General features: G+C 38.7%; 1 protein-coding gene across 4 annotated transcripts in view; it reads left to right on the top strand.

The window, feature by feature from the left end:
• The window catches only part of stk11ip (serine/threonine kinase 11 interacting protein), a 44,396-nt gene that overhangs the window by 1,552 nt on the left and 30,917 nt on the right, over positions 1-11,927 (top strand). For 3 of the 4 annotated variants that reach the window (XR_013095688.1, XM_076880459.1, XM_076880458.1), the window contains exons 2-11: positions 4,019-4,086; positions 6,920-7,122; positions 7,213-7,287; positions 7,382-7,477; positions 7,556-7,663; positions 7,747-7,818; positions 7,921-8,050; positions 8,364-8,467; positions 10,043-10,132; positions 10,377-10,418. Coding sequence is in view for 3 of the 4 variants with exons in the window: in XM_076880459.1 (XP_076736574.1) it covers positions 4,019-4,086; positions 6,920-7,122; positions 7,213-7,287; positions 7,382-7,477; positions 7,556-7,663; positions 7,747-7,818; positions 7,921-8,050; positions 8,364-8,467; positions 10,043-10,132; positions 10,377-10,418 (988 nt within the window). In the remaining variant the exon portion in view is untranslated. Of the gene's footprint in view, positions 1-3,518; positions 3,722-4,018; positions 4,087-6,919; positions 7,123-7,212; positions 7,288-7,381; positions 7,478-7,555; positions 7,664-7,746; positions 7,819-7,920; positions 8,051-8,363; positions 8,468-10,042; positions 10,133-10,376; positions 10,419-11,927 lie in introns of those variants that run through there. The other variant, XM_012922237.3, reaches the window with a different exon arrangement.

Raw genomic sequence — 11,927 nt, 5'->3', positions numbered from 1 at the left:
AAGTAAGGAACAGGTAAATAATAGGTAAGACTGTTCTAGGCCAATAATAGGTAAGTAAATACTAGATAAGAAAGTACTAGGTAAGTAATACGTAGGTAAATAATATGCCAGCAGTAGCTAAGTAAGTAATAGGTAAGTACGCAATAGGCAAATGTGTTTAAAAAATGTTTCTAATAGAATTTGCAAACAATATAAAGAAATTAAATGATTAGCCCTGATAAACAGCTGGCTAGAATTATGGCCAAAATGTTAGAAAAGTCTAACTAAACTCTCACATAAGCCAAAAAGAAAAAAATATTAATTAATGACTAGATTTAGTCAAATCATGAATAAACTGAACAGAGTTGCAGATAAAAATAGTACATGAATTACTGAAAGAGTAAGCCAGTAAACATAGCTGAACAGTTCAAACTGTTAGCAGAATTTTTGTTTGAGAAAACAGTAATCTGGAAGTAGTTCAGATCACATTGAGATCAGATCAACATGAGAGGTGTTGCTGATGACAAGGCTCGTGAATCTATCGGTGAGGTCATTGCCGATATATTAGATAGGAAATGTATATGCTTCAATAGCACTTAAAGCACATAAATACCTAATTAAAACTAAAAATTCCTAATTTGAATAAGCCAATAGAGTTCCATCTATCTTGAAAAGAATCTCTCATTGTTGATGAATTATTCAAACTCCTATCTAGCCAGTGGAGAGATGAATCACTATCTTACCGATTAATATGATGTATTTAGTTAATTTTACACTGCTAGGCCTCACTGCAAGCCTGTTACTTTACAGTCATCTCTAATTTCAAAATGCATTGTCATTTAAAACAAATAAGAATAAAACCGAGTTTACTAAGGTTATTGGACTCTCCTGGCATCTTATCAGTGAAAACAAGTCCATTTTTTACACTTTGACAATGAATGAGTGCACTGTTTAAAGTCTGGCTTTGATTACTGACTTAAATACAGTTTCCCTTTACTTGGATTACTGATTGGATAAGTAAAAGCAATGAGCAGGGAGTTAGGAAAATAATATATCATCCTGTTAGTGGGGTTAGTGGGAGTTACCAAGGTCACACGAACAGCAGATACGCAGCTGGATTATGACTTCATATTGTAATTAACTGTCAAAACTAGTAGACATGCATGCATGGGTAACCTCTTCCTCCCAGATGAAGGTGATCCACTTCATACATTATGTAAAGGTTCAAAGGTTTGCTGATGCTGACCTCTAGTAGCACTATGACTAAACTGCATGTGGAATGTATTGTACTTCATTTCTGCTGTATGAAATTTAGAAGGGTTACCACCTGGAGGTTTGAAAACATGTTTGATAACATCAGTGTCACTGAATCACGGCCATGAGGCTTTCATTTATTGTCTGCGGTACAGGTTTTTTTTTTATTTGGCCAAAGTAAAATTATTAGCATTTGTGCAAATCTCACTTTGGATTCTATTTTTTTTTAGGTGAAAAGAAAAATGTAAAATTAAATAAATAAAACTTTGGGACTAAGGGGTTAACTGAATATGCACTCAGGTCTCTTAAGCGGGTAAAACGCACAGCATCTTACTGAATGGAAATGTTTACCAAATTACAGAGCATAAATCCTTACATGGAAATGTTCGCTTCACAAGTCCCAAATGGAAAAATGCTTGTGTGTTTGTGTGTGTGTGCGAGAGAGTATGTTTGTTTGCTGCCTAGCAACAAGTGATGCATGTGCAAATTAGGAAAGTTCCTGCTTTATTTGCTCATGCAAATCATTGTAAAGTATCTGTTATGAAGCCAAAAGTGTTACCCAATAAAACAAAAGGGCTGCTGAAAACTGCTTTCCTGGTTTAGATCAGTTAAGTGTACAGAGGTTAAAGCTTGTCACCTGGTTACATGCTATGTAATCACTGTACATGGACGTGATTGTCTTGTAAACCTTCACAGTATTCTTGATTATATTCAGATTTATATTCTGCTTTCTATTATAGTTGACCTACCTGCTAAAATCAAGCTCATGTTGGTTCACCACAAATTCAATTCAATTTAATCTGGTCTGTTTTGATATGAGTAGATGCGGTGCAAGCTCCAATGATGCCTCTTGGACACCCATCGAACTCTGTTTTTTATTGGTTGCCATGGCTGGAATCTGATTGGACCAACACCCGCCAGCAGCTGTAAAACCACAGCTACCACAGGGTCTGTGTCCTATTATATGGGCTTTTAAAGGGAAGAAGCCAGAAAAAGTCTTTAGTGCATGACCTTTGAAGGGTCCATGTAAGATTTGCAACACTTCTGCCTGACTTCATCTTAACTTTATGTATATATATATTTTTATTTTATTTGCTTTTGGTTTTCAAGCACAAAGTTAAAACACATATAGTATATACTGCTACTTATGCACAGATGCTCATTTTCTATGGTTTTGACATCTGAAAGTTGTATATATCCTCGCTGTTTGCAGTTTTGTATTTATTTCTATTTAATACAGACCATTATATGGAATCTAGCCTCTTTGCTGCAAGTGCTCCACCCAGTGGCCACAGACGTTTAAATTTCAACTATACATCATGTCGAGAAATGTTTTAGCACATGACAGAACTTTTTATTGATGAAAAAGTAGAAAATCTCTTTTTAAAAAAAGTTCTTATGCATTTCTACACGTCTGTTTCTATTTTTGTGCCTTTTAAGTAGAACGAAAAGAACTGCTTTTATAGGCTTGCTCTGTCTTAATCGTTCTTTCAGTATTTTTTGGCCATAGTTTACATCTTATATATGTATAAAAATATGTATTTTTGAATTATTGTAAGATCATAACAGAGCTATTATACTTTTGTATTTTCTTAAATCAGTTTTATTTTTGTTTCTGTTTTCTTGTTTTTAAAATTCAGATTCAGTCAGTTTCCTGATCGGGTTTGCTCATTTTAGTTTAGTTTTTATTGTTTAAAATTTTTTGTTTAAAAATTGTAATACTATATAGAGGACATATGCTGAAGTCAAGATTCAGGAAAATCTGCATAGGTATTAAAATAAAAAAGCACCACTTTTTGAAGCCAGTACTTTAAGTCTTGCAGACATAAGTATCAGGTCATCAAAGCCTCATCAGGCAAGCTGTAATAACAAACTTTACCAAACTGACAAAGAGGAAAACTAATGATATTTATTTTCTCTAAATAGATTTTTAACGTTTTAGTAAATTTCCACATTTTACAAAAATCATCTCAGTTAATTTTTATTATTTTTAAGGGCCACTTTTTATTCTTATTTCAGTTAACAACAATTTTTGCACATCTAGTTTTAGTTTATGTTTGTTTAATTTTAGTATAATAACCTTGAACTGAACGTTTGACCTTTTGACTATATGCAGTGACATTTATATTTATCTTTAATGTGTGCCTTTATTCAAACTGTGAGGATTTTTACTATTATTATGAATAATAATAATATTAAGAAGAAGAAGAAGAAGAAGAAGAAGAAGAAGAACGATTTTAAAAAAGAAGAAACTTTATTATTAATGGGCGCGTAAGAGTCATACCTTTTGGTATAACGAGGCTACCGTACACGCTTTCAGTTCCGTCATGTGACGGAGGTAAAAAATGTCAACATCACTCTGCGCTTGATTGCCACAATAACAAATGAGCACCATAACGTGGCGTTTCTTTGTGCGCCAAAATTAATATGCTCTACTATAACTAACACCTTGATGTTAGCAATCCGGCTGTCGGCTGTCATTGCACAGGTATGTCGTTTTGCTTACTTATCGGGATACTTTAGCCGAGCTAACTGCTAGCAATAGCAGAGTTTTGGATGCCTATGTCAGTTAGCGTGTCTCTAAAGCTTTGAACGCTAACTACATTAACACGGAAAAAGTGCTTATTAGCCCGAGGCTGTGGTATAGTTGTCTGTAGTCGTCTTTTGTTTTTATCAAATCCGCTGAAACAACAGCACGAAACGTACTGAACGCGTGCAAGACAAGCTTTTCTGTTTTTAATTTCCGTGAGTTGTGTACTCAGGACTATTTCTTGAATTCTTACAGGATGGCTGCACTTCAGACGGGCCACTCTCCTCTCGTACATAGCTTGGCCACGCTTCTCCGAAATAACGGTATGTGCCAGTGTGACACTGTTCCCTTTCCGTACAAGATCCGTCCAAAAACAGCAGCATGACACAGGATCATGAGGCGGCTAACTCATGTTGACAGGTTCAGGACCATCCAGGTTCGCTCTGTGAGGAAACATAATAATCTAAGAGCCTTCAACCCTTCCCCCCACCCCAAAAGCTGATTGCGCTTTAAGCTATTTCAACAGACGATGTATGAGATAATAACTGAGCCAGCCTAATCCCCTATTCATTAATAATGTAGGGGTTTTACAGTCTGTTTACAGATAATGTTTTCCTTTTAATTTGTCTGAGGAGTTATTTGAAAGGGGGTGTTATATTATTGAGAGAAATCAACCATCCATCTATTGTCTTCCACTTATCTGATGCTGGGTCACATTCACAGCAGCCATACTTTCGAGTCCCTCCTGGGGGATCCAGAGGCGTTCCCAGATTTAACCATGCACGATAAAGAAATGCTGTTGTTTTAAATGAAAGAAATCTGTCAATAAGCATTGTGTGCTTAAATTGTAAGAAATACATGTGTAAAGTTTCAGAACAAGATTTAGTTGCTCATCGCTGAGACTGTCCTGTAATTATAAAACTAAGTTTTCGTTAATTTATAGAAAATAGGAAATCATTTTCTGTGCTTTTCATTTTCTGTGATTTTCAGTAAAAATGGCATCAAGGTAATTTTTACTATGGGCCCGCTGTAAAAAGAAGTTCCTGGAGCAGATAGTGCTAAATTTAAACAACCTTTTCTGTCATTTAAATGTTTATCTATTACTTAATTTCTGAATGTCCATGTGGGAGGTTTTTATCACTAGAACAAAAACTTATAAACTTATTAAAAAAATTGATAAAAAGTCCAAAATTTATGCCCTCCTTCACATTTTTCGAAACTGTCCAGTGGAGCCTCTGTTGTAACGATTCTGTGCCCGGGCCTTAAGTAATTACCTCACCTCTAAGGCACAGTCCAGGTAAAGGGTGTATTCACTGCCTTACTCTTTTGGTTGTTACCCAGAAGTCATGACCACAGGTGAAGGTTGTGGACGTAGATGGATCAGTAAATCGAAACTGTCTTCACCACAACGGCCTGGTTCAACAGCCGGGTTTCTGCTGACGCCGCGCTAAACCGTCCGTCGAGCTTCCCAACACTCGTGAATGAGATCCCATGATATTTGAACTCACTCGCCTTGAGGCTGCCTCTCTTTCCCAACCCAAATAGAGCATTGCACTGTTTTCCCAGCAGTGAACCGCTTCGTCAGACTCAGAGTCGCTGGCTTTCATGCTCGGCTGCAAACCGCTCCAGTGCATGCTGATGGTCATGCACTGATGAAGCCAACAGAACCACATCATCACCAAACAGCAGGGATGCTATTCTGAGGTTCCTCCTGTCCACAGAACTCTCCAATATGAACTAAATACATGAATGAGAGTGGTGTTAATAGTTCACTGATAATGATTCATTTTCAGAAATGCAAATTATTTAGCCGACATCAGACCACTAACAACAGTATAATACGGTAGTTTGATTATGATTTTTTGTGTGTCTAACACACTCAGCCATTTGCCAAGTTTGTGATCACTAAAGCCTTTTTTCCACTGGCACCTACTCTGCACAGTTTCTGCATTTTTCAGTTACAAGTACCATCTCAATGTGGGTGGGGTCGTTACAGCAAGGCTGCCCAAACATCTCAAGACCTCAGTAGTATGCGCCACAAACACAACACATCAAGTGAAGGTTTTGGTGGGAGGCGTGTGTAAACACTTCCCTTGTTACCAGGTTTAAAAAATGGCAGGTTTGAGTCTTGGGAAGGAGTCGCACTCGTGTCTCTTTCAGTGTAGTCGCTGCCTGGCCGATTAGCGGCATGCCGTCCATTGACGTCACATTTTTGGCTCAGATTGGCTCGCTTAGAACCCGGGCCAAAGTGATACTAAAAAGTATGTGGTACCAGCTACTACCACCTAATGGAAAACCTTAAAAACTGAGTCGCGCTGAGTAGAAGTTGGTGAAAAAGAGGCATAGCTACCTAAATTACTGAGCTCTACTGACATCCAACAACAATAATATTCAGGTGGATGCTTCCAAATCTGTAGCACTGCATTGGAGCTACTCATTCATTCTGTAGCTGACTAACTTGCAGAGGTGGGAATCACCATACATCCCACGATACGATATTATCACGATACTTAACGCACGATATGATATTATTGCAATTTTTAAAAATATTTTGCGATATTCAGATTCTGTACATAAAGGTAAACTTTATCAATATTCATTTTATCTAATATCAAAGTCTCACACTCAGTCTTTCTCTCATTTCAGTCAGTTTTATTGTTGACAAACTGAACGGTTTGTATTACAGTCTAGTCCAACTGAACTGAATGCAACCATCTGGTACAAGTATAGCTATTTATAAAAACTATGCAGCCCATTCAGCAACTGAAGAATTTGACAATAAATTAAAACAAAATATAATTTTACATTAAATAAAAAAAGTTTTAAACTTAATTAAAATAAAACATGTCTTAAATTAAAATAAGTAAACTGTCATGTTTATTGCTGCCAAAAAAAAAGTTAAACACATTTGGACAGTGTCAGGATTCTTGCTCAGAAAAAGGATCAACATGCTCTGAAGTCAGAGTTCCAGTCCACAAAAACCTTTTTTGTAACAAAATATCGATTTCTGCTGTCCCTGTATCGATACATTATTAGCAAACAAAATATCACGATACTACACAGTATCGATTTTTTCCCCCACCCCTACTAACTTGTCACTTGTGAGTCAAATCTGGCTGATTACTTTAAGCATGAAAGCTCGCTTTCACCCTTCAGGTGACATGGTGCTGGACGGCAGCAGCACGCTGACCCTGCCTGCTGCCACCTTGCAGCAGCTCACAAGGCTGTTTGAGCAGTACTTGCTATCCCGGAGCCAGCAACACGGGTTCCTCGCACTGCCCTCCCACCCAGCTGACACCGCTTCGCTGCTGCAGCTGCAGTTCCTGTTTGACATCCTGCAGAAGACCGTTTCCCTCAAGGTTGGTTTTAACCCAGAACTTGGTTCTTTCACATTGAGTCCCAAAAAGTTGGCCCTGCCAACTAATTTCTGACTCGCTGTGTGTTTGCAGCTCATCAACCCGCTGGGTGTGAGGCTCAAGTCTGTGTTAAAAATTTTCCCTTTCAAGTCTCTGAAGTGTTTGGAGGTAATGTGTGAATACTTCCTACTTTCACTTCTTGTTGTTTAAGGTCACAGGTCTTTTACATTATAACTCGTCCCTGCTTGTTCTTCCTCACCAGCTGAAGAGAATCCCCCCTCACTGTCTCGAGGGCCTCAGAGGAATTTACTCCCAGCTGGAGGTTTTTACCTGCTCAAAAAGCCTCAGTTCCTTGGAGGTACTCCCAGCCGGTAGCATGAGCAGGTTTCATGAGAGGACCAAAAAGCTCAGTGATTTATATGATGTGCATTTTTAGGAGCTGCTCTCTCTGTGTGGAGGTGATCTGAGCTCAGCACTACCGTGGCTTGAACTTCACACCCTGAACTTCAGCTACAACTCCATAGTTTGCCTTGACCAGTCACTGGTGAGACAAGCAAATACACAGATGTGTCATTACTGATTCATAAGCATAAGGTTTCTTTCCAACCTCAACTTCAAATCTTACAGAGTTTACTGAATGTCCTGAAATCTTTGGATCTAAGCCATAACAAGATTCAGGAGTGTGCTGAATTCCTAAAGGTTGGATTGCTATCAGCATTTGGTTACATAGAATCTAAGCTTTATTTGTTTATTCTGCAATTTACAGTAATCTTGTTTTACTTTATTTTTGCTTTCGCCCAGGCTCTGACTGAGCTGGAACACTTGAACCTGGGCTACAACTGCCTGCAGAGGGCGCCAACACTCGGTATGAGTGCTAGGGCCAAGCTGGTCACACTCATCCTCAGGAACAACGAACTGGAAACCATCAACGGTAGGAACAACTGTTATCAGTCGCAGGCTTCCCGTACTCTTCTTAAAGCCCAATTTACCTTCTCAGCAAAGAGACCAAATAGTGATGAAGCTGGTAGATGAGGAAGCAGCGTGAAGATATACAAACTTTATTGCCACTGTTTTGTAAGATAGTTTTCTTCATCACACAGAGACATTTTTAATAAGGGAAAAGAACATGAGAATTTAATTACACAACTTAATGTTTGGTCATTTTTTTCCTTTAAAACCAGTGCTCTTGAACTTGTGCATGAGTTTGAATTCACTTGCATCATTGGCATCTCTCATCAAAACAGGCGTGGAACAGTTGTCTTCTCTCCAGCATTTAGACCTGGCCTACAACATCCTGCTGGAGCATTCCCAGCTGGCTCCTCTCTCCCTGCTGCACTGCCTCAACACAGTAAAGATGCACACATGCACACATTTATCCTTAGATGATCAAATTTACATGACACTTTGTTACTGCTCCCAGTGAGGTCAAGCGATTAGGGCTCATTGTTTTTAAATCTGCTTGTTAGCAGGTTTCTTCAACCATTTTGGATGGATTTGCATGAAAACGTTACAAAAGTGGGGCTGGGCTAAACTGTTGGAATTCACCAGGATCCAGTATTTGTTTTTTGTTTTTGTTTTTTGAAAGAGTCTGTAACATTGCGATACAGAGGAAGCATTTTACCTCACATCTCTAGAAAATACTAATGAGGTTGACTTTGAGGTCCCCCAGCTGCCTGAGCTTATAGCGGCATAACTAAACAATGGTTTAAAGGTGCAATAGCCATTTTCTGAGTTTATGTTATAGAAAAATAAAGTTGTACTCATCAATATACACAGATTAGTGTGTAATTACATCTTCCAACAAACTGATGTGTTCTTATAAACTTAGATTTAACCCATTAAAAATGCACAGGCGCCGGCACTGGTTTGTGCCACAAACATCTTGAATACAGTGGACGTCACTGTTCTGCCTAATCATATTTTATCTACGTGGTTAGAGACTGGCCACATACATCCCAAAGAAGGAGAGAACTCGTAGCCATTCCCATGGTGTTCAGGCAAATTTGAATTTGTATATGCACCTTCAGACTCTAGATATGAAGGTTCATACTTTGTGTTTTATCGTCTAAGAAGGGGTCCCCTCCACTGACAAACTGAAAACAGGAAGGAAGGAGGCAACACCACCAGTATCTTAATAGAATATCATCCTCTTCTTCCTCACCTCAAGCCCCTGCAGAACTGAAGTCAGGGCCCTAACACAAAAAACCTGGCAACAGATTAGATGCAAAATCCCCCCATTTCTGTACAGCTGATGAAAGCTGGATGAACAATGACAGCTGGTTATAAGCTAATGTTATGCCAGCTAATGTTAGGCTTTAGCCCTGTGACACAGTTTGATTACATTCCCACATTGTATGGCAGTTTATTCACTAAGTTTCACTAGCAGCAGCTAACAAAGGCTAACCGAAGCTAACAGCAGCAAAAACACTGACAGAAACGTTCAGGATATCTTGAACAACTCACCTCAGTATCGCGCTAATCAAATAGAAGTAAACTTCATTGACTCATCGACTTGTATCAGACTCTTTTCACAAAGATTTATAGCCTCACCCACAGTAAATAGGCATGTACATATATTGACAGCTGAGGTAAAGTGTGGACTGACAATCTTTACGATTTGATATCCCTGTGTTGGTCCTACATCATCATCATAACAATAGTGGTCCAGCATTAACGTCGCAGCTGACCAGTGGCATCTGAGCACTTAGCTAACATTAGCCAGGAAGTTAGCTAATGCTAATAAAAGAGTTGAATTCAGTTAACTTCAATCAGCAGTCTACTGACATCTAATGGTGAGGTTTTACACAAAAACTTTAAAGTCATGTAATCTAGCCTAAGATTTTCTGCCTCCTTGTCTCAAACTGGGAGGTTTTTTTTCCATAGGTGAGTAGCTAAGAATGCAAACTCTACTGTCTTTTTTCAGTTGAATCTGGAAGGAAACCCACTGTACTTCCAGAAGACCCACCGCACCTCCACAGTCAGACACCTCTCGCCAAAAGCTGCCAACACCAGAGTGAGTGATAAGAATTGTAACTGAATGTATTATGCATATATATACTTTTAAAGTTTACCTTACATTTCCAAAGAAGGATGGAAATGTGATGTGAAAGTATTGTTTTTAAGTTCTAGTAGCCTCTGGGTCATCTGTTCTCCAATTTGTCACAAAGTGCAGCTTTGCTATTCACACAAAGGTTTGAGCTTTGCCTTTCTTGTTTTCACCCAAAATTTCAGGCATTCCCTTTTTTCTTTCTTTATAGCTCAAACTTGATGGCACCCTACTGTCCTCATCTGAAATATCAGTGAGTCTCACTCTTAACATCACTTCATCATCTCACAGTTTAAAAGCTTGATACTAAAGCAGATTCTCTTCAGAGTGACTCAAAAATTCATGCGGTGTAAATTGTTGCTACTTGCTACATTTATTTACTTTGTATTAGGGCTGCTCAATTAATCGAATTGTTTTTTTTTTTTGATCAAGGTCTTTTTATTGAACAAAGAATTGCTTCCAACAACAATTATGGCAATATTAACAAACAGTCCTGCCCCCCCCTCCCCCCCCCCCCATCCAGAACTGTGTAACTAAAACCCAGCCAGAGAGGAAAGAAGAGATAAAATAAAATAAAATTACAGATACAAAGTAAATAATAAAATAAATGAACAGCAGCAAGGGGAAAAAAAAACAACAACAAAAAAACCAAAACAACAAAAAAACCCCAAAAAAACCCCACTCACACGCACATTAAGCAATAGTATCCAGACTTAATCTTTCAAAGTAAGTAAGAAAAGGTTGCCATGTGCCATAAAACCTCTGAACCGAACCTTTTACAGTGTAGCGGATCTTTTCCAGCTGAGTATAGTACATGACATCCTTAACCCATTGCCCATATACAGGTGGAAGTGGCTCTTTCCATTTCAATAATATCATTCTACGGGCCAAAAGAGTGCAGAAGGCCAGAAGATCAGAGTGTGATTTGGAAAGACTAGCATCACAAGGCGCCACCCCAAAAATAGCTATAAACGGGCAGGGTGCAATTGGAACATCAAATATGTTGGACATGGTTTCAAATATGCTTTTCCAAAAGCTACCCAGTTTTGGACATGCCCAGAACATGTGAAATAGGGAAGCAGGCTCTCGTTTGCACCGGTTACATGTGGGGTCAAACCCATCCTTGATTTTGCTCAGTCTAGTTTTAGACCAATGGAGACGGTGAACAACTTTGAACTGAATCACCACATGTTTAAGGCAAATAGATGACGAAGAAATTCTATTGATTATCTTATGCCAAGTCTCATCTGCAATCCGTTGGCCAAGATCACTTCCCCATCGTTCCCTAAGTGATTGCAATGTGGACAGCCTAAAATCACTTAACAGCTCATAAACATCACTTATAACCCGCTTAGCATTTGGTTTAAAATCAAAAATATCATCCAAAAGGGATGGACATGGACAGGACGGAAAGCAGTCAGTATTAGAAGCAACAAAATTCCTGAGTTGTAGATACCTGAAAAAGTGTGACTGAGGGATCTTGAACTTGTTCACCAGCTGTTCAAATGAGGAAAAGATATTGTCCGTGAAAAGAGCAGCCATTGATGTTATTCCAAGCTTTGTCCATATGTTAAATGCCTTGTCCGTTAAGGATGGGGAGAACATGCAATGTCTATGCGGTGGTGCATTAAGAGAGAGTTCAGTCTGTTTAAAGTGCCGTCTGAGCTGATACCAATTAATCGAATTGTAATCACGATTACGATCTGGGCTTTCAACGATCATTAAAAATGACTGAGCCAATTATTAGCCCCTCCCTCGTGCT

The sequence above is a fragment of the Maylandia zebra genome, linkage group LG23 (assembly GCF_041146795.1).
Source record: "Maylandia zebra isolate NMK-2024a linkage group LG23, Mzebra_GT3a, whole genome shotgun sequence".
In the NCBI taxonomy this organism is placed as follows: Eukaryota; Metazoa; Chordata; class Actinopteri; order Cichliformes; family Cichlidae; genus Maylandia; species Maylandia zebra.
Note: the sequence above shows the minus strand (reverse complement) of the source record. Positions and strands in the feature narration are given on the sequence as shown.